The sequence below is a fragment of the Saccopteryx bilineata genome, chromosome 1, assembly GCF_036850765.1.
Source record: "Saccopteryx bilineata isolate mSacBil1 chromosome 1, mSacBil1_pri_phased_curated, whole genome shotgun sequence".
Classification (NCBI taxonomy): domain Eukaryota; kingdom Metazoa; phylum Chordata; class Mammalia; order Chiroptera; family Emballonuridae; genus Saccopteryx; species Saccopteryx bilineata.
In genome coordinates, this window is record NC_089490.1 from 401,822,447 (window position 1) to 401,842,161 (window position 19,715).

Consider the following 19,715-nt stretch of genomic DNA (forward strand, 5'->3'; position numbering starts at 1 on the left):
ACAGAACACAGCGGTCCTGCTGAGCTGATGAGACAGTGATCGGAGCTGAGGGCCGCTGAAGCAGCTAGGAATTTCAGGGCAGGGTGTGGGAGAGGTGGCGCTGTGTGGAGGGCAGGAGGCTCAGGGCTCCGTAGGGGGTTCCTGTGGGTCCTTAGCGGAGCGCTGGGCTGCATGTGTGTAGAGTGAGGCCTGGCGGAGAGCTGCTGTTGTGGGTGTGAGCGCAGAATGGAGGCGCTGGCGGTGTCACAGAGCTGGGCGCTCCAGCCTGGCTCTAGTGGAGGCGCTGCACGATACTCTGGATACTCTGCGTAAGGGGCCGGCACCAGAAAGGCGGTGACCTAGAGCGAGGGCTGGCACCCTATCGCCAGTCCGAGCCTTGACTGTGGCGGGCCAAATATGGCAATGCCTACTTATTTGTTTACATATTGTCAACAGTTGATTTCACATGCAGTGGCAGAGCTGAGGAGTTGTGAAAGTGACCCTTTGAGGTAAATTCCTAGAAGTGGGATTGCTGGGCCCAAGGGTAAATGCTGTCATTTTATTAGTACTTCCAAATCCCCACCCCCTGGAGGCTCCTGTGTGTTTCTCCAAGCCTTGCCAACAGAGTCGACGGTCCAAGCCTTTCAGCTTTTGCCAATCTTACTCAGAGTAAAGTTGGGCATAGTTTCAGTCCATCCTTTAAAGGTAGACTGAAAATTCGTCAAGGCTGAGGACTCAAACTGTATATTCCTTATACTATTCACACTAACAGGAGGCCCGCGCGTACTTGATAAACTAACAAAGGAATGAACTGGTTGGACTTATACTGGACTCTTGTGCAACCCGTTGCCATGACAGGTTAACTCTTGTTCCAGCGTCGGGCAGTGCCAGGTGCCTGGCAGAGATCTTGGGCATTCTAGAGAGAGCAAGTTCTGGACCTTCCCATAGAGACAGGCAGAGACACCTCTCAGTAGAACGTAGTAAAAAGAGTACACCATCATGAGTCCAGGGGGGCCCACAAAGCCATTGCAATGCATGTCATAATAACTCTTTTGCCCTGGTGGAATTGTTTCTATTATTTTTAATATTTCTTAAATATATTAGCATGGACATGGTGAGACGTCCTTTCTTACTGATTGATTGATTAAATTGGTAATACAGTTAACATACTTCAAAATTCATACTTTTTGTAAATCCTTTGTCCCTACTTAACTATATAATTTAGAGATCATCTTACATATATTAATACATAAAGATCTTCCCTGACCTTTTTCACAGTACAGTATCCACTGTGTACTACTAACTTATTTTACTGGGTTTTTTTTTTGTTTGTTTTTTTGTTTTTTTACAGAGACAGAGAGAGGGATAGATAGGGACAGACAGACAGGAACAGAGAGAGATGAGAAGCATCAATCATTAGTTTTTCATTGCGCATTGCAACACCTTAGTTGTTCATTGATTGCTTTCTCATATGTGCCTTGACTGTGGGGTTACAGCAGACCGAGTAACCCCTTGCTGAGCTAGCGACCTTGGGTCCAAGCTGGTGAGCTTTGCTTAAACCAGATGAGCCCGCGTTCAAGCTGGTGACCTCAGGGTCTCAAACCTGGGTCCTCCACATCCCAGTCCGACACTCTATCCACTGCACCACTGCCTGGTCAGGCTTATTTTACTGGTTTTTTATTGATAGCCATTTAGGCTGTTTATAGTCTTTGCTGTTGCAAACAGTGCTATAATAAATAACCTTAGATATGTTATTTATACATACAAGTGTATCCATAGGATAAATTTGTACATATGGACTGAAAGAGATAGCTACATTTGTAATTTTGATAAATAATGCCAAATTGACATCGTTGGGATTGTACCAGTGTACACCCCATTGTTGTGGCACTGTAATAACAGGGACCTGGGCAGCCGTGGTTCAGAAACTGTATCGAGAAGTGGGCTGGGTGGTCCTCTGCACACTAGATTTGACGATCATGTCTACTCTGCATCTGAGAGGACCTCAGATGGGCGTTCAGCAGACTGGCCCAGTGGGGACACGGGCTTCGGCACAGGAAGTAAGAGCCTGCTTCTGAAGTTGACAGCTTCGATGCCTTCCCTGCTAAGTAGGTTCTAGGAAAAGATGGCTCCTGCTACCCAGAGCAGACAGCTCCCAGTAGAACTCACTTAGAGACTAAATTTCACTAGCGTTTAGGACTGGCCTTCACAATTGGTCCATGAATGAATCTCACATTCTGGACAAGACCAGCAGACCAAACAGTAGGTGTGAGTGAAGTAGGAAGGTTCTGTTGCTTTGAGTGCTTACTATGTAGCTGGCCCTGTGCTAGGTACACACAGACAAGGGTAAAATATTCTGTAGCAGTGGAGACAATGAAATGTACTGTTGTGGCAATGTGACGTATGATAATAAAATATAAACAGGTTACCACAGGGAGCAGAGGAAGAATCCTTAACTCTCCGAAGGAAGGCAGCCCTAGGAAATCAAGGGGAGGACTTGCAGGACTGGGAGCCATCAGAACCTCCTGGTGAGGGGAAGGAGGGCACCCCCCAGGAGGTTTCTAAGCAATGTCTTTGCTTTCAAAAAATAAAAGACCAAAGGAGGGTTCAAGAAGGACCCGGGACTCATCAACACATGGTCCAGCATCACTGTCTACCTTTGGAAACCCCACTTGTCCTTAAACACTCAGCTAAAAGGTCGTCTTCAGGAAGTCTGAGTTTCCAGTGTCGCGTTCACACCTGTCATGTGGCAGCGTTTGAAACTCACCTGCATGCCTTATCTCTCTCTATCTCCCACTCTGGTCAGCTCTTGGAGCTCAGGGTCTGGGTCTGTCATCGTTTGCATTTGCCACAACCAGCACGAGATTGTTTTCTCGTTTAGGACTAAAGTGGATGGACTGGAGACCTACCTGAAGAGCGAACTAGCAAGCGTGTTAAGGATTTTGTAAGTCCTAGAGGTGGTGTTAACCCAAATTCACCACCAGCTGGCACTGCTGTGACTTTGATCTACTGCTAGAGTAATTCAGAACTGTGTTCCCTTCCATTGTTTACTTGGGTTTCTTGGTGAAGCAGTTCCTTAGCCTTCACACTACTAGCTGAGTTCATCTGAGTCTGAGCATGGGTAAATGTGGTCACACCTGTGTCAATAAGGAACGAATCAGTATAGCTCTCATGGATGGGTGTGGCACTGGTAGTTACTGTACTATGATAGCCGGAGTGTCAGAAGGAACTACAAAGTGGGGACAGAATTGGAGTGAGCCATCTGTAGCGCTTCCGTTCCCTCTGAATGAGTCTTCTTTGCCATCTCCGCAGCAGCACACCACCCACTACCGCTTGGGAAGTTCTTGGGGACCTCATGGACTCCGCTGTACCTTGACTCTCCTGCCACTGTGACACCCTCCCTCCCCATTGCTGGTCTTCCACCTTCGAGGGAGGCTTTTCCCAAGGCCGTTTTGGCCCTGTCTCTGTTCCTTCTCCCTGCCTCTCTTTACTCTCTCAGAGAACTTGTCCATGCTCATGGACTCAAGTGTCAGTTCTGTGCAGGTGATTCCCCTCTACCCCTGGACACATTCTCTTCAGACCTCGCTGCTAGACTTGACCTCTAGGTTTCCATTGCCTACTAGATGTTTCTATTTAGAAGCACCTAGTTTCCAAATGTCATCATTTCAAACTAAACATGCATGAGACTGAAACCGTCTGCCCCTCCCAAGCTCAAACTCCGAGTCATGTTCGAGGCCTCCTCCCTATTCTTCCTTCCCAAACGCAAGTCGTGCCACTTTCTTTGCAACATCTCTTTAGCTCTTTTTTGAGAGAGAGAGAGAGAGAGAGAGAGAAAGAGAGAGAGAGAGAGAGAGAAAGGGGAGGAGCAGGAAGCATCAACTCCCATATGTGCCTTGACCAGGCAAGCCCAGGGTATCGAACAGGCGACCTCAGCGTTCCAGGTTGACGCTTTATCCCACTGCGCCACCACAGGTCAGGCTCTTTAGCTCTTTGTCCCTTGCACTCTGTCTGCTAATACTGAGTGGCTTCCCACTTGGTCTTCCTGCCTGTGGGTTCTTCCCCTTCCCCTGTAGTCTTTCTTTCATGCCTGCAAGACAGATTGTCCAGAAGGACTGTTTTTATCTTCTCTCTCTTCTGCCTCAAAACTGTCTAGAGTCTCATCCCCATAGATAAGTCCAAACTCCTCAGGCCCACGACCCTGTGTCTGGTTCAAGCCCATCTCGCTGGCATCATCCCACATGATATGAGTGGAGGCTCTGAAACAGGACTCTGGTATCATATCTTATTCTCAACACTTACATGCTGTGTGACCTTGGGCATGTACTTGACCTCTCTGTACCTGAATTTCTTCTTTAAAATCGTTTTATAAGCCCTGGCTGGTTGGCTCAGTGGTAGAGCATCGGCCTGGCGTGCAGGAGTCCCAGGTTCGATTCCCAGCCAGGGCACACAGGCGAAGTGCCCATCTGCTTCTCCACCCCTCCCCCTCTCCTTTCTCTCTGTCTCTCTCTTCCCCTCCCTCAGACAAGGCTCCATTGGAGCAAGGTTGGCCCAGGCACTGAGGATGGCTCTGTGGCCTCTGCCTCAGGCACTAGAATGGCTCTGGTTGCAACAGAGCAATGCCCCAGATGGGCAGAGCATCGCCCCCTGGTGGACATGCCGGGTGGATCCCGGCCGGGCGCATGCGGAAATCTGTCTGACTGCCTCCCCATTTCCAACTTCAGAAAAATTTAAAAATAAATAAATAAATAAATAAATAAAATCGCTTTATAAAAAGTTGTAATCAGCCTGACCAGGTGGTGGCGCAGTGGATAGAGCATTGAACTGGAATGCAGAGGACTCAGGTTTGAGACCCCAAGGTCACCAGATTGAGCACGGGCTCATCTGGTTTGAGCAAAAAACCCACCAGCTTGAGCCCAAGGTCGCTGGCTCCAGCAAGGGGTTACTTGATCTGCTGAAGGCCCACGGTCAAGGCACATATGAGAAAGCAATCAATGAACAACTAAGGTGTTGCAACGCGCAATGAAAAACTAATGATTGATGCTTCTCATCTCTCTTTGTTCCTGTCTGTCTGTCCCTGTCTATCCCTCTCTCTCTCTCTCTGGGGAAAAAAAAAAGTTTTAATCATTTCTAGGCTTTCTGTGAGGATTAAAGGCACTTTGAACAGATGCAGAGTAAGCACCGAAATGTGGGCTTGCTGCTGCGCTGATTTCCGTAGAGCATACTGCAGTCTGCATCCTCCTCCCTGGTGCACCTCTCCTAATTGCCTTTGCTCAGCCCTCCCTCAGTCTAGAATGTTCTTCTCTGCTGGCTGACTTGACTCTTACCCTTCAAGGGCCACTTACTTCCCATTTCCTTCTGGTAAAGGCTCGTTTGGTGCTTCTGCTGTGCTGCTCGGCCTGGGCCTGGGTGAGGTGGTGGGCAGGTCAGGGTATATGAAGCTAGCCACAGGCCACATGGTGCATCTTCCTGGGGGGTTCATTTCACCAGGTAAGTCAGTTCCTTCATTTCTATGCCCAGATATATATCAAGGAGTAGAATGCAAAATTGACCAAAGGTTTTTAGGATCAAACACACAATGACTAAGAATCTTCAGAGTGGAGATGTCTTGGGTCACACTCCAGCCCTGGTGGCGAATCTGCATTCATTCTGCAGGGAACAGGTCTGAGAAGCAGGACCATGGGAGTAGAAGGGGCCAGGTGCGGAGGAGGGAAGGCGGGGTAGCTCCAGGGCCGCAGGGGTGCAGTCCTCGTGTGCAGGGCCCCGCAGTGAGGGCCCTTTAACAGGCGGTGCTCTTGCATTCCTGGGACTTCAGGCCCGTACCCCTGGTATCCCTGCTCGTTGCCCTCCACAGCACCCTGACTCCCTGGAGCACAGGTGCAGTGGACATGCAGGTGCAGGGTGACTGACTGGGAAAACAGGCCTGGGTGTGGACTGGGCCCTGGGCTTTACAGTCTGAGCAAGGCACTTTTCTCATCACCTCAGTGTCCTTACCTGTGAAACGCGAATAATGCTCACCCAATGAGACTGTTCTAAGGGGTCAGTGAGGTCAAGTGTGCGCAGCACTCGGCACAGCAGACGGCGCTCAGTACCTGCTCTCAGAAAACATCTGACTTTTGAATGTCCCCACTGCCAAGTGTGCCCCTCACTTGTATCTCATCCTGCATCCTCTGCCTCCCGTCCTGTCACAGTGGGTGGTCCTCTCTCAGGCCATCCTCTTCCCACCCTTCTGGCCTTCACAAAGACCTCGCTCACCTAGCTGCCTCCTCGGTGTCCCTCCCTACTGGATCACCCCATTTACCACGCAATTATGCTGTAATATTGCTCTATCTAAAACAAAGGACAAATAAGACAATAAGTAAGAAAACCTCCGTTGGTCCCACATCCCCCTAGTTACCACTGTTTCTCTGTTCCCTTTATGGGAAAGGGCCTGAGAGAGTCGGCATGCGCCTTGTGTACACCGTGCCCTTCCTTCGGGCCTGCTCCCAGCACACCCTAGTCCCGTCCCTTTGTGGAAACTGCTTGTGTCTGGAGAGCTCCACATAGCAAGTCCAGCATGCCATCCTCCGGCTCCTGTGACCACATGAGACCTTCTTTTACCACGTCTGCCCTGCTCTCTGAGACCCTAGCCTGTCATCTCCCTCCACTCTGCCGTCCTCAGCACCTTTGCTGCATGCCCTCTTCTCCCTCACCGCCGGGCGGGGCAGGCCAGGGCTGCCCTTGGACCCCGCTGAGTCCCTATCTGTCCTCCCTCCGGTACTCTCAGTCATGCGCATGCCTTAAAATGCCATTTAAAAGGGGCCCAAACTTATATTCACATCCAGAGCTCTCTCCAGAACTCAGATTTGCGGGGCTCTGTCCACTAGCTGCTGTCATCTCTGCCTGGATGTGTCACAGATGTCAAATCCAAACTCCTGATTCCCACCCCACCCACCCTTCCCACAGTCTTTCTCATCTCCGTAATGGGAACTTGGGTCTTCCAGTTGCTCAAGCCAAAACCTTTGGTGTTATCCTTGGCTTCTCTCTCCAACCCCACAGCCAACTGATCAGCAAGTCCTGTCAGTCAGTTCTCCCTTCAAAATACAGAAAGAATGGGCCCCGGCCGGTTGGCTCAGTGGGAGCCCGAGTTCGATTCCCAGCCAGGGCTCACAGGAGAAGTGCCCATCTGCTTCTCCACGCCTCCCCCTCTCCTTCCTCTCTATCTCTCTCTTCCCCTCCCGCAGCAAAGGCTCCATTGGAGCAAAGTTGGCTCAGGCACTGAGGATGGCTCCATGGCCCCCGCTTCAGGTGCTAGAATGGCTCTGGTTGCAACAGAGCAACACTCCAGATGGGCAGAGCATCGCCCCCTGGTGAGCATACTGGGTGGATCCTGGTCAGGCACATGCTGGAGTCCATCTGCCTCCCCGTTTCTCACTTCAGAAAAATACAAAAAAAAAAAAAAAAAGATTATTAAAAAAATGATAAAATATATATATATAATATAATATATATGTATTCATTCTCTCTATATATACAGTGTGTCCGTAAAGTCATGGTGCACTTTTGACCGGTCACAGGAAAGCAACAAAAGACGATAGAAATGTGAAATCGGCACCAAATAAAAGGAAAACTCTGGCCCTGGCCAGTTGGCTCAGTGGTAGAGCGTTGGCCTGGCATGCAGAGGTCCTGGGTTCGATTCCCGGCCAGGGCACACAGGAGAAGCGCCCATCTGCTTCTCCTCCCCTCCCCTCCTTCTTCCTCTCTGTCTCTCTCTTCCCCTCCCACAGCCAAGGCTCCATTGGAGCGGAGATGGCCCGGGCGCTGGGGATGGCTCCTTGGCCTCTGCCCCAGGTGCTGGAGTGGCTCTGGTCGCAAAAGAGCAACGCCCCGGAGGGGCAGAGCATCGCCCCTGGTGGGCAGAGCGTCGCCCCTGGTGGGCGTGCCGGGTGGATCCCGGTCAGGCACATGCGGGAGTCTGACTGTCTCTCCCCGTTTCCAGCTTCAGAAAAAAAAAAATTTTTTTTTTAAAAAAAGGAAAACTCTCCCAGTTTCATATCTATTCAGTGCAGTTTGATGTGGGCTCACGCACAGATTTTTTAGGGCTCCTTAGGTAGCTATCCCGTGTAGCCTCTACAGTCTCGTCACTGACTGATGGCCTACCAGAACGGGGTTTCTCCACCAAAATGCTAGTTTCCTTCAACTGCTTATCCCACCGAGTAATATTATTCCTATGTGGTGGCGCTTCGTTATAAATGTGCAGATATTCATATTGCACTTTGGTCACGGATTTGAATTTAGCAAGCTACAGAACACACTGAACTTTCCTTTGTACCGTCCACATCTCGACTGGCATGGCTGTGGGCTGCTCCGCTGTATACACGGTGTTATGTCATCATCTGCGCATGGGCACATGCTGCCACATCATCCTACAGAAACTGGGAGGGTTTTCCTTTTATTTGGTGCAGATTTCACATTTCTATCGTCTTTTGTTGCTTTCTTGTGACCGGTCAAAAGTGCACCATGACTTTACGGACACGCTGTATATATAAAGAATGTGGCCTGACCAGGCGGTGGCGCAGTGGATAGAGCGTCGGACTGGGATGCCGAGGACACAGGTTCGAGACTCCAAGGTCGCCAGCTTGAGCGTGGGCTCATCTGGTTTGAGCAAAAGCTCACCAGCTTGGACCCAAGGTCACTGGCTCGAGCAAGGGGTTGTTACTAGGTCTGCTGAGGGCCCACGGTCAAGGCACATATGAGAAAGCAATCAATGAACAACTAAGGTGTCGCAATGTGCAACAAAAAACTAATGATACTTCTCATCTCTCTGTTCCTGTCTGTCTGTCCCTGTCTATCCCTCTCTCTGTCTCTTAAAAAAAAAAAAAAGAATGTAGTACTATTTACTGTTGCCATCCCTCACCCTGGTCCAAGTCACCATCAGCTCTTGTGAGGCCAACCGCAATGGCCTCCTGAGTGGTTTGGGCTTTTCTTCCCTGAGCCCCACAATCTGTTCCCCAACAAGCCAGAGTAATGTATTCAAAACATGTTTGGTTAGGTCATTTATTGGCTTCAAACCCACAAATGCCTTCCTCAGAATAAAGTCCAGATTACTCTCCTGGCCTGCAAGGCCCTGTGGGACCCACCTGCTGCCTCTCTGGCCTCATTTCCCTCCAAGTTCCCCTTGCTCCCTCTGGCCTGGTCACACTGGCCTCCACGTTGTTCCTTGACCAAGGTGGACACACTCCCACTTTGGGGAGGGTGTGTTTGCGGTTTCCTCTGCCTGGCGCATTCACACAGGTGCAGGGCTTGCTCCCATACTTCCTTCAGCTCTGAGCTCAAAGGCCACCTGTCAGAGGGCCGGGGTGCTTCCCCTGACCAGCCTTGCCAGCACTCTCTGGCTTCCACCCCTAATTTTGCTTACCACTGATCCCACCTGACATAATACTGACATGTTCGTTTGTGTTCACCTCCTCACCACTAATCACACCCAAGAGGACCTCTAGAGCTGGCACACGCAGGCGCTGGGCAGATGGCCAGGGCACAGTATAGACGGGCAGAGCCTGACGCACGTGGACCCACTCAGCCTCTGGACTGCCACATCTCTGCTGGTGCTGCCAGGAAACTCTGACCAACCTTCCCGGGCCTCAGCTCTCTCTGTAAAATCTACTTGAAGGCTTTTAAGAGTGTTTAGAGATCAAATATTTAAAGTCCTGAGGCATGATCAGTGATCCAATAAAATGTGGGCCAAAAAGACCACTTGGTGGCTCTGTAGGCCTGTCTCCAAGGAGTTCACCATGTTGTCTCTATCTGCCCCAGGATGGAGGGCTCGAACAGACAGTGACTGTGACACCACGTGAGGAGTACTGATTATATTCTCCATGTCATGCCATCCCAGGGTCCCCTAAACATTGTTCCTGGCTCCAGCCAGTTCTCTTCCCTGCCCAGCACCATTCAGTTCCTTACCAAAGCCCCAGACCATGCCATCTCTGAGCAGGTCCTGTGGGTGGAAACCTTCCCCAGTCCTCCTTTGAGCCCTCCATTTGGGAAGCAGAGGTACTTGCTGGGAATGTGTAAGTCTGTCTGGACATTATGAGCCAGGGACCCATGGATCCTTCTCTGACAAAGGAACCATTTTCCTGAGGTGGAGAGCCCTGGGCTGGCTAGGTTATAGGTTTTCTTTAGCTGGTCAGTGCAGGTGACTAAAGGGTAGTTCCCTTGTGCACCACCAGGGGCTGCCAGAGGCTGCTAAGCTCTTGTGAAGACTCCTCCCCTGCTCTTGTTTGGACACGTCTCCTGCTCTTCTAAGGTGTCTTCTCTCTCAGGTCCAAGGTTAGGCAGGGGAAGGAGGTACACGCACCTTGTAAAAAAGCGTGGTGCTGGCTGTCTCCCACCCATGAGTTTGCTGGCTGCCGCCAACCTAAGCAGGACCACATGAAGGGACTGGAGGCGAGGCTTCCAGGCTGTTATTTATTGATATACAGTAGTGAACCCCTTGCCCTGTGAGCTCAGCCAGTTCTGCCCTCAGATTCCCAGCTTTAGGTAGGAAGTGCATCCTGCCTGAGTCGGCTCTGCCATGGCTGTGCCTAACTGCTCCACCATCCTCAGAATCACAGTGTTAGGTCAGAGAGGCATGTGGCAGGTGTCAGAATGGTCATGGCCAGGTCCTTGTCCTCAGAGACCACCACCCATGCAGGAAGTGCTCCTCGGCACGCAGAGGGGTTCCCGGAGCCTGCTGGTTAGATGGAGGGCTGAGCACGGACACCTCCGGATCAGCCTCTTTCCTTCCCTGTGCAACTCCTTCCTGCCAAACATTCTCCACAGCAGAGCTGAGCCGGGGACAGCAGCTGGCTCTCGCTGTGTCCTGAGGTCCTCTGGTAGTGGGCAGGTGACCTTAGGTGGCACCTCAAAGGGGATAGTGATGCCAGAGGCTATGCAGGGGGGGAGGGGAGCAGAAGAGAGGAGAAACCAGAGTCATTAAGTCCCTTAATGATTTCACCCGCACTAGCCCTTGGCCATGGCCTATAGTCCTTGGACATTCCCTCAGTACAGATAGATAATACCCTGGGCCTTGGGTAAACCTCTCCCCCACCATTAGCTCAGAGGTAAGAATTATTAAAGCAAGTTTCTGCCCTCCTGAGCCAGGCACCTTGTAGAACATTTCTTGCTCGCCCACATCCCAAGCCAGCATCCATGTTTCCTTCAGGGCAGGGCTGCCCCCACCCGGGATCAGCAGGCTGGTGGTGCTGGAGAAGGCTCTGGCTCCCCCAAAAGCCCTCCCCAGTCTGTCTCTGACCTGAACTGGAAGCGGGGATCTCCGAGGTGGGTTTGCAGCACCTGACGCACTTCTGGGGGAGGCTTCAAGCCCATCTGCTCTGCCCGATGCCAGCGCTGTAGCCGTGTGATCCCTGCCAGGGTAGGAAGAAGACACTGGGGCCTTGTGGTGGGCAGGGAAGAGTCCAGTCTAGAGAATGGGTGTGGAGGGACCTCTACACTCCCCAGTCTCAGCAGACAGTGCCTGAGACGATCAGGCAGGGGCTTGAGTTGCTTCAGAGATACGTGGGTGACAGGACTGACGCCGGCATGTGCGCCTGGAGTCTGAGGGAGGGAGTTCTCACCTGTGCAGGGCCCATACTGCCAGGCCAGGTCAAACTGCCTCAGCAGCTCCAGTTCCACTTCATCCACGTTCAGGGGCTGGATCCCTTTCTCTGCAATGACAAGCTGCTCCTCAGACCTGCCCTTCGCCTCACAGCTGTCCCACCGCTCCTCGGCCCCCACCACCCTTCTGTCTCTGTCTTCCACTGCCAGGCCTGGTGTGGGAAGTAGAGAACATACTGCACTTCCCCTTGCATGGACGTCTGCCCACGTCCCATGTCCCTCGGTGTCCACTCCTCCCGTCCTCCCCACACCTCAGAGACCTAACTCTGGTGCCAACTCCCCCTTGCTGTGTCCAGCGGGGCCCTCCCTCCTCTTCACTACTGGATAAGAGTCAGTGACGAGCCGCTTCCTGCCCATGGCGGCCACCCAGGCAGGCGGAGAAGGAGGCGACTGCCGGGAAGGAGAGAGACAGGTCAGTGTGCACGAGAGAGACAGCTGCTGAGAGAGTGAGAACAGGCCAGAGAGCGAGCCTGGGACCAGCAACGGGCAGACAGAATGACCTAGACAAGCTGAGAGGAAGTGGGTTCCAGAGAATGACGTCTCTCCCCTTGCCCACAAACACACAAACATTAAAAGACCTGAGCCAATGGCAGGCCAGTTCTGGGGGCGTGGCCTGTCTTTAACCAGTGGAAGAAGACACTGGCAGAGGGGGCGGGGCATCTGCTGCAGCTGTGTTCTACGGAAGAAGGGGTGAGGCTGGGGTGGAGGATCTGTCAAAATGTCCCAGACTGCGCTACCTCCTCCTGTGCCCCCCCCCATTGGCCAGCAGTGGGTCTCTAGGGACTTAACGAGCGTTATCCTCAGCCTCTCACTTCCCGTTTTCCCTTCCTAGGCAAATGTTCTTTTCAGCCTCACTAATCCCCGTGGCAGGTTTGTAACTCCCCAGAGCCCAGCTGGAGCCTTCCACTCCTCCCCGCCCCCTCCTTGGCCCACAGAATGTTGTGGGGGCAGGTCTGGAGGTCCGGAGAGAGTTTGGGCTAATCTAGCCCTCTTTCCTGCTCCCACCCCACCCCCACTGGCCCCAGGAGAGCTGGCTGGAGAAGCCCGTGGATTTGGAAAGCTCCTTTCTCACAGTCAGCGCCCAAACATAATGCCCACCCTTAGTCCGGGCAAGCGTTTGCCTTGTCGGCTCTCCCGGGTCCCACAGCCTGCTCCTGCTGGCCCTACTGGCCAAGAAGATTCCACACTGAGCAGGAGGCCAGAGTGTGTTTGGATCTCCAGTTCTTAGCAAAGACTGCCATGTCTGTAACACACTAATGTGAGCACATGAGCAGAAAATCCCAATAATAAAACCCAACACTTATATGGCACTTCCAGTGTGTCAAATACTGTTCTAAGCCCTTTCCCACAGATTCACTCTACTAAAATTGATGTAAAATGGGTCTTGAAAGTAGGAAGTCCTGATAGTCCCAGGCACTGTCGGGCCCAGTTAAACCACAGCCCCTCCATACTCCCCAGGAGCTCACAGAGTATAGGGGCAGGCAGATGGGACCCACAAGTTGTCAGTAAAAGGATAAAATTCCCGCCTGACCTGTGGTGGCGCAGTGGATTAAGCGTTGACCTGGAAATGCTGAGGTCTCCGGTTCGAAACCCTGGGCTTGCCTGGTCAAGGCACATATGGGAGTTGATGCTTCCAGCTCCTCCCCCCCTTCTCTCTCTCTGTCTCTCTCCTCTCTAAAAATGAATAATAAATAAATAAATAAATAAATAAGGATAAAATTCCCAACAAACGGGGGGAGGGTGGGTCAGTGATGGGTTGGACCACAGGGCTGGCGTAACACTGGAAGACCTCCTGGAGGAGGCAGGCTGAATAAACAGTGTCTCTTGATTCTCCACCCATGACCTTTGTCCCTGAGCTCCTGTCATTGCTGACTCACCCCAACACCCGCCTCCCCCTCACCAACTTCCTGGCAGCAGGCAAAAGTGCTGGCCAGTGGGAGTCTGGGAATCGGCACAGGGACCAGCCCTGTTCTAATTGCCCTCCAGAGATTGCATCCAGTTCTTCCCTCCAGGGGTGCAAGGGCCTACTTAGAGGGCACCACCTGCCCCGTCTTCTCCTGATCTGGAGTCTGGGTGCCCTGCCATAGGAGGGAGGTGGGCACAAGAAAGGAGAACTCTCTGGAGAACGGACCACCAAAGGAGAGGAGCAGGAGCAGGCCATGTCTTCAGGGGCTTCCTCCTGCCTGGCTCTGGAGGAAGCCCCAGAGCCAGGGCTCTGGCTCTCCCCATCTGCTTCCTTGAGGAGCGCTGAGTGGAGGAGAGAGCTTGTGGCGAGCTGCACAGAGCTGGAGGGCCCTTCCCTGCTTTATTGTTTGGGCTGGGCCTGATCTAATCCCCCCATCTGCCTTATGGACTAAGTGGGGCCCACAGTGAGGGAGACAGGGGCCCTGCTGTGTTGGGAGGAAAACAGGGAGGCTCTCTTCACCAAGAGGCTTAGGTGTGGGGTCTGGTCAGGCTCCGAACACTCTATGGTGGGATAGTGTCCAGACTCTGTGGGACTGACCGCCCCTCCCCAGGGGGCGTTGGCAGAGGTATGTGGCACCCAACTCTGGAGCCCACAAAGCCCTGAGGGAATAGGGAGCCATGGGTGGGGCAGATCCTCTTCATTCCTGGTCCCTCCCACCTCTGAAAGCTGATAGCCGTGAGGCCCCGCCACCGCCCAGGGAGCGTGAAATGGGGTGTGCCACTGGGCTGCCACAGTGGCTCCTACTGCTGCCTGAGCCCCTTCCCTCTCCCCTCTGGCACCCTGACCTGCACTGTGGGTGCTGTCTGGACCATCCCTGACCTTCGTGGCCCCAGGCCCTCCTAGCCTCTCCCACCCAGCCTAGGAGGTGTCTCCCTTGGCCTTCAGCTTCACCCAGTACCAAGAAAGAGGGTCAGGGTGCCTGCTCTAGAGCAGGCACCCTAGGACCGGCTTTCCGGCCTAGAGGTGCAGGAACTCTCCACGGGCAGCACTGCCCTCCTCTCCTAGTCAGATAGCAGTGGGCTCAGGCTGGAAGGAGTTGGCATCCAGGGTGTAGAACCACCCCTGTCCAATTGGCATCCTTCTTTCCCTTGGCATCTGGCTGCCTAAGGTGTGCTGGCAATTAGACTGGACTTCGGCCTGCCCATGCTTGGGTGGTCATTTTCTTCTTTACTTCCCCAACCTTGTCTGCCCCCTGTCGCCTTCCTGCCTGGAACCCCTGCCCTACTCAGTGAACCTCCTGGCCTAGCCCCCAAGCAAGGCAGAGGAGTCCTGGGGCCTGTCACAGCTCAGGCTCCAAGCTAGAGGGCCAGGCCAGAGGTCTGAGTGGGAGGCGAAATTTTCTCCTCTTTAGGGAATTTCCTGAGACCATGACCTAGGTTCCTGTGTCAGCCCTAGCCCCCCTGAAGGCTGGTAATGGCACCAGCAAGAGGGACCTTTGCACCTCGGCCTGGGAATACTCAAGGCCCTTGCTGTGTAGTCAAGACCAAAACCTCAGGGGAACCGAGAGAAAAGGAGAGAAAAGAACTGGAACAGGAGCCCAGAACCTTCCTGAGGGTGGAGGCCCACTGCAGACTGCTCCAAGGGGAGGGGGATTAAGCCTGGCTTAGCTCAGACAGTGTGTCGGGATGGGGGGCCTCCGCACGGCACATGCGCCCTAGAGCCCCTTCCCTTCCCCCAGCTCATGAAGAGCTTATGGGGAGAGCCAGTGAGAGCTAGGAAGGTGGGCGCAGGTAGAGGGAGGGAAGCAGTGCCTGGGGCCCAGCAGGGTGCGGCATTGCCTGCTCTCCTTCCCTCATCCGAGCATGCCCCTTCCTCAGGCCTCAAGGCCCTGCCACCCACCCTAACCTGGAGATTCTGGGCAGCCAGACTCGTCCCCCCAATCCCCATACACTACATACTCTGGGCCCTATTTCCCGCCCTGTGGGCCAAAATTCTCAGTCTCCACCTCAAGATGCTCCAGGTCCTCTGGCCTAGTAGACTGAAGGGTGGGAGCCTGGTGGAAGGCAAAGGTTCCTTGGACTGGGGCTTTTCTGCCACTGGATGTCTCCTTCGTCCTGTCCCAACTCCCCCACCCCCAAGCCTCCTCCCATCACCTCCCCTTTCACCTCGGCCATCCTGCCCTGTGAAGTTCTGAAAAGGGGCCCTTCTGGCGGTTCCTCACCTTGGCCACCAGGTGTCAGACTTTGTCCAGCTGAGAGGAAAGTCCTAGTTAGTTTCCACCCCATCCGCTGTGCCTGGGAGATTAGGGTGCCTGGGAGATTAGGGCAAATTGAGCAGGGGTCTAGAGGAGACCTCTGACCTAGGAAGGCTGAGGGATCCTGAAGGTTGAGATGAGGAAAGGGCTGGATCTCTGGTTCTAAAGCTCAGTTACCCTCTCACCGCCCCACCCCCACCCAGCTGACAAGGGCTTTGTCCACTGCTGGGAAATTGGGGGAACCAGGCTGAGTCAGGGAGCTCAAGAATTAAAGTGACAAAGGCAGAGACAGTTGTGGCTCCTGAGAAGGGGGCACTGAGAGGAAGCCATCAGAGCATTCAGCCAGGCCTGGATCACTGGCCATTGCCCTCTAGGTTAAGGGGAACAAGGGCTTCCCTTGGCCCTTTCCCATTTTGGGTAGCTGTGGCCAGTGTGTGTGTGTGTGTGTGTGTGTGCGTGTGTGTGTCCGGGCGCGCGCGCATGCGCTTGCACTTGAATGAGTCTCCTAACTTAATCAAGAAGGCCCTAAATCCTAGATGACTTTGCAAAAGTGGGCAACTAGCAAGGTATAACTACCTACCCCTTTGCCACCCCAGAGTCACTTCTGTACCCACTCCTATGCCCCATCTCCCCCAAATGACAGTGCTCCATCTCATGCACTCCTCTCAAACACGTGTGTTTCCAGGCACCCACGATGCAGAAGAGATTTCTAATCCCCTCTGTGATACCTGGAGATGACAGGAGGGAAGGCCTCCCCCCCCACTTTCCCTCCTTCCCACACTCCTTAGCTTTCCTGGGAACAGGACTTCCTAGAGACAACACTCCTTCCATGACACTGCAGGGCCTCAGATGTGCCAAGTTCTAGGCTGACCTCTGGATTCCTGGGCCCCTGACTAGCAAGACCATACTTAAGAGGTGGGCCCTGGCCTGACCTGTGGTGGCGCAGTGGATAAAAACGTCGACCTGGAAATGCTGAGGTCGCCGGTTCGAAACCCTGGGCTTGATGGGGAGTTGATGCTTCCAGCTCCTCCCCCCTTCTCTCTCTCTGTCTGTCTCTCCCTCTCTGTCTCTCTCTCTCCTCTCTAAAAATGAATGAATGAATGAATAAATAAATAAATAAATAAATAAAGAAGTGGGCCCTACGATCACCAGTGAAAACTCATCACCCCTCTCCTGAAATGGCTGTGTATGGAGAAGCCATGGCAAACTCACTCACAGAAAAGCCTATGACTGTCACTTGCCAGGAGCTACCTGGCCCTTGGTCCACAAAACCCAAAGGGGGGGCTCAGACCGCCAACACCACCAGTAGGAGCTATTTGGAGGAGAGCTTAAGAGTTCAAACTATGAAATGTCCTCTATGACTGGGCGCCTCTCTGCACCCACCTCCCCTGCCTTGCTCCCAGGGGGCACCCTGAGCACACAGCTGGATCCAGCTGTGTGCCCCCCTTCTCCCAGGCCACTTGCTCCCATTTCCTTTGCTACCTACCTGCCCACACTGTGCTCTGCGAGGCTCACAGCCACTCAGCAGAACAATTTCTAACCCTGTGGAGTCTCTTGTCCGGTGATTCACTGCCATTCCTGGCCTGCCAGCCTTCAGCCTTGGGGAATGCCCTTTTCCACTCTGCCCCCACCTCTGGGCATCTCTGGCTTGCTAGAGAATGTCATGATCCATGCCAAATGGGTCAGTGACAACAGAGTTGTGTTTGCTGATGTCACCTGGCTCCATGGCTTCCCAGCAACCCTTCTGACTCTCCTGTGCTTGTCCTTGACCCCGTTCCCCAGGTCCCCACTCCTCCCCAGCTGCCGCCCCTCGCACAGCAATATTTAGATTTCTTCCGTCTAAGAACAACAGCAGCAGACAAACAAACAAAAAGCCTTCCAGGCCCGTGTTACTCTCTCTGGACGTTCCCTTTGCACCAGGCTCCCGAGGAAATATATTTATGCCTTGTCCTTCTTTTCACCTCCTTTAATCTCACAATTTTCTATCTGCCTCTCAACTGCTCTTGCAAAGGTCACCAGTGAGTTCCCGACTTACCAAAGCCAGAGGATTTTCCTCATATTCTCTCAGTTCTTCTGGGGCATCTGACACTGTGGATCAGCTGCCTCCTTAAAACTATCCTCTTTTGCCCTGGCCAGATAGCTCAGTTGGGTAGAGCATCCTTTCAATATGCCAAGGTGGTAGTGTCCAACCCCGGTCAGGGCACAGACAAGAATCAACCAATGAATGCATAAATAAGTGGGACAACACACCGATGTTTCTCTCTCTCTCTCTCTCTCTCTCTCTCTCTGCCTCTCCCTTCCTTTGTCTCTAAAATCAATCAATCAATCAATAATTTTAAAAAGCTCTCCTTTTTTACTTCCAATATATTACTGTCTGGACACACTTCAAATCACTTTAAATCCAATTATGGAGAACTTTCATCTGTGCTCGGCATCATGCTAAGATGCTGTAGGGATGTGAACACGGATAAATCACAGGGCCCGCCGTTACGTTGTTACCGCTTAAAAGGGAGAGGGACACGGACCTATCCCTCGCCCTGCCCCTCTCCAAGAACCGTGTTAAATCCCGCCTTCTACATCCATGCAAGAGCACCGCTGCAGATGCGGCAATGAGCTCAGACGCCCCTCGCCAGCCCTCTTAGGGCTCACAGGTTAGAGAACCCTCCCCGGCCGGGAGCCCTCACCACTTCCTTGATGTCCATAGTATTGTCCCTGGGCACTTAATCAAATTCTCCCTTGGATTCTAGCACTTGGGGGAGGGGTGGTCCTAGTCCTTTTTTCTGGAATGTTTTGTTCAACACACTAACTGAACCATTTCTGGCTGGAGCCTGAGCTGGCTGCCGGGATAGACAGATGGGGAAGACTCAGAATCTGTCCCCAAGAAGTGCACCGTTCAGTAGTGTGGCACGTCCACCCCTGAATCCTGTACACCTTTGCTTGGTGCCTTCCGTACACCAGCTGCCACTCAGTTTGCGCCTGCATGGGGACGGCCCCGGTGCCCCCTCCTTTCAATCTCGTTAGGCAGGAGGCAGGGCCATGCCTGGGCAGATGTCTGTCTGAAGAGCCTGGACCCATCAGGGTGGGCATGTTCCCTCCGACTTGGCCAGGTGACTCAAGGACATTCAGCAGAGCCTGGCCCGCCCCGCCCATAAGCAAGTCCAATAGCTCCTGCACCTACATTCCAGCCTCTCCCTTTCCCAGTGGCTCCTGCACTTGGGACCTCCCAGCACATCACACGTGTGTGCTTTTGTTTCTTATCGTTTCAGGTAAGCTGGCCTCCTCCTCCCAGCTAGAGCCTCTGTACGGGCAGGAGCCAAGTTCGCTTTGCATCTCTTTTCTCTTTCCTACACCAGTGAGCACAGTAATGGGCAGGTAATGTCTTTTTTTTTGGGGGGGGGCAGGTAATACCTTTAAAATATTTGTCAGCTGATTGACATCTCCATCATGTTACTTCCTTCGCTCAGGGCACTGTTTTCAGGAGGCCCACGGAAAATGTCCACGCTCTGCCTGAGAGCAGTTAGCCCATCGGTTTACCTGGTGGCCCGTCACTAGACTGTCACAGTATGCCACGTGCGCCCACTGATCTCTGTACTAATTGCTGCCGCTGCAGCCAAGCATCTTATCTTTCTTCTCTTATCCTTCCCAAAAGCCATCCAAGGGTGTTCAATACCCCGTTTACAGATGGGGAAACTGGAGAACAGAGAGCTTTGAACACTTTGTCCAAGGCCATTCAAGTCACAGGTTATCAAACTGAAGTGTGGGCTCGGGCCACCCCTTGAACAGGGTCTGTCCCATCCACTCGCGGTCCAATACGAGTCTTCCCCTGTCCCGCTAGTCTGCTACCTGACATTGGAGAGAAAGGAGTAGTCACAGCTGAGGACCATGACTTGGCCGTCGTCTGTCAGTCACCCTCCCTAGGGGAGGAAGGACGTTGTGAAGGTGAGGGTC

General features: G+C 53.0%; 1 protein-coding gene and 1 long non-coding RNA gene across 2 annotated transcripts in view; one reads left to right on the forward strand and one right to left on the reverse strand.

Annotated features, from left to right (window-relative positions):
• The window catches only part of LOC136318988 (uncharacterized), a 32,556-nt gene extending 13,197 nt beyond the window's left edge, over nt 1–19,359 (forward strand). The window contains exons 3-4 of the long non-coding RNA XR_010728143.1: nt 19,034–19,139; nt 19,232–19,359. This is a non-coding gene — a long non-coding RNA (uncharacterized lncRNA). The remainder of the gene's footprint in view (nt 1–19,033; nt 19,140–19,231) is intronic.
• POLD4 (DNA polymerase delta 4, accessory subunit) lies at nt 9,819–12,101 on the reverse strand. The gene is made up of 4 exons (XM_066252190.1): nt 11,868–12,101; nt 11,568–11,657; nt 11,246–11,357; nt 9,819–10,880 (listed from the first exon to the last, which is right to left on the reverse strand). Exons 1-4 carry the CDS (start codon nt 11,962–11,964, stop codon nt 10,856–10,858), a joined length of 324 nt encoding a protein of 107 aa, XP_066108287.1. The 5' UTR covers nt 11,965–12,101; the 3' UTR covers nt 9,819–10,855.
• Nucleotides 19,360–19,715: the final 356 nt, after the last annotated feature.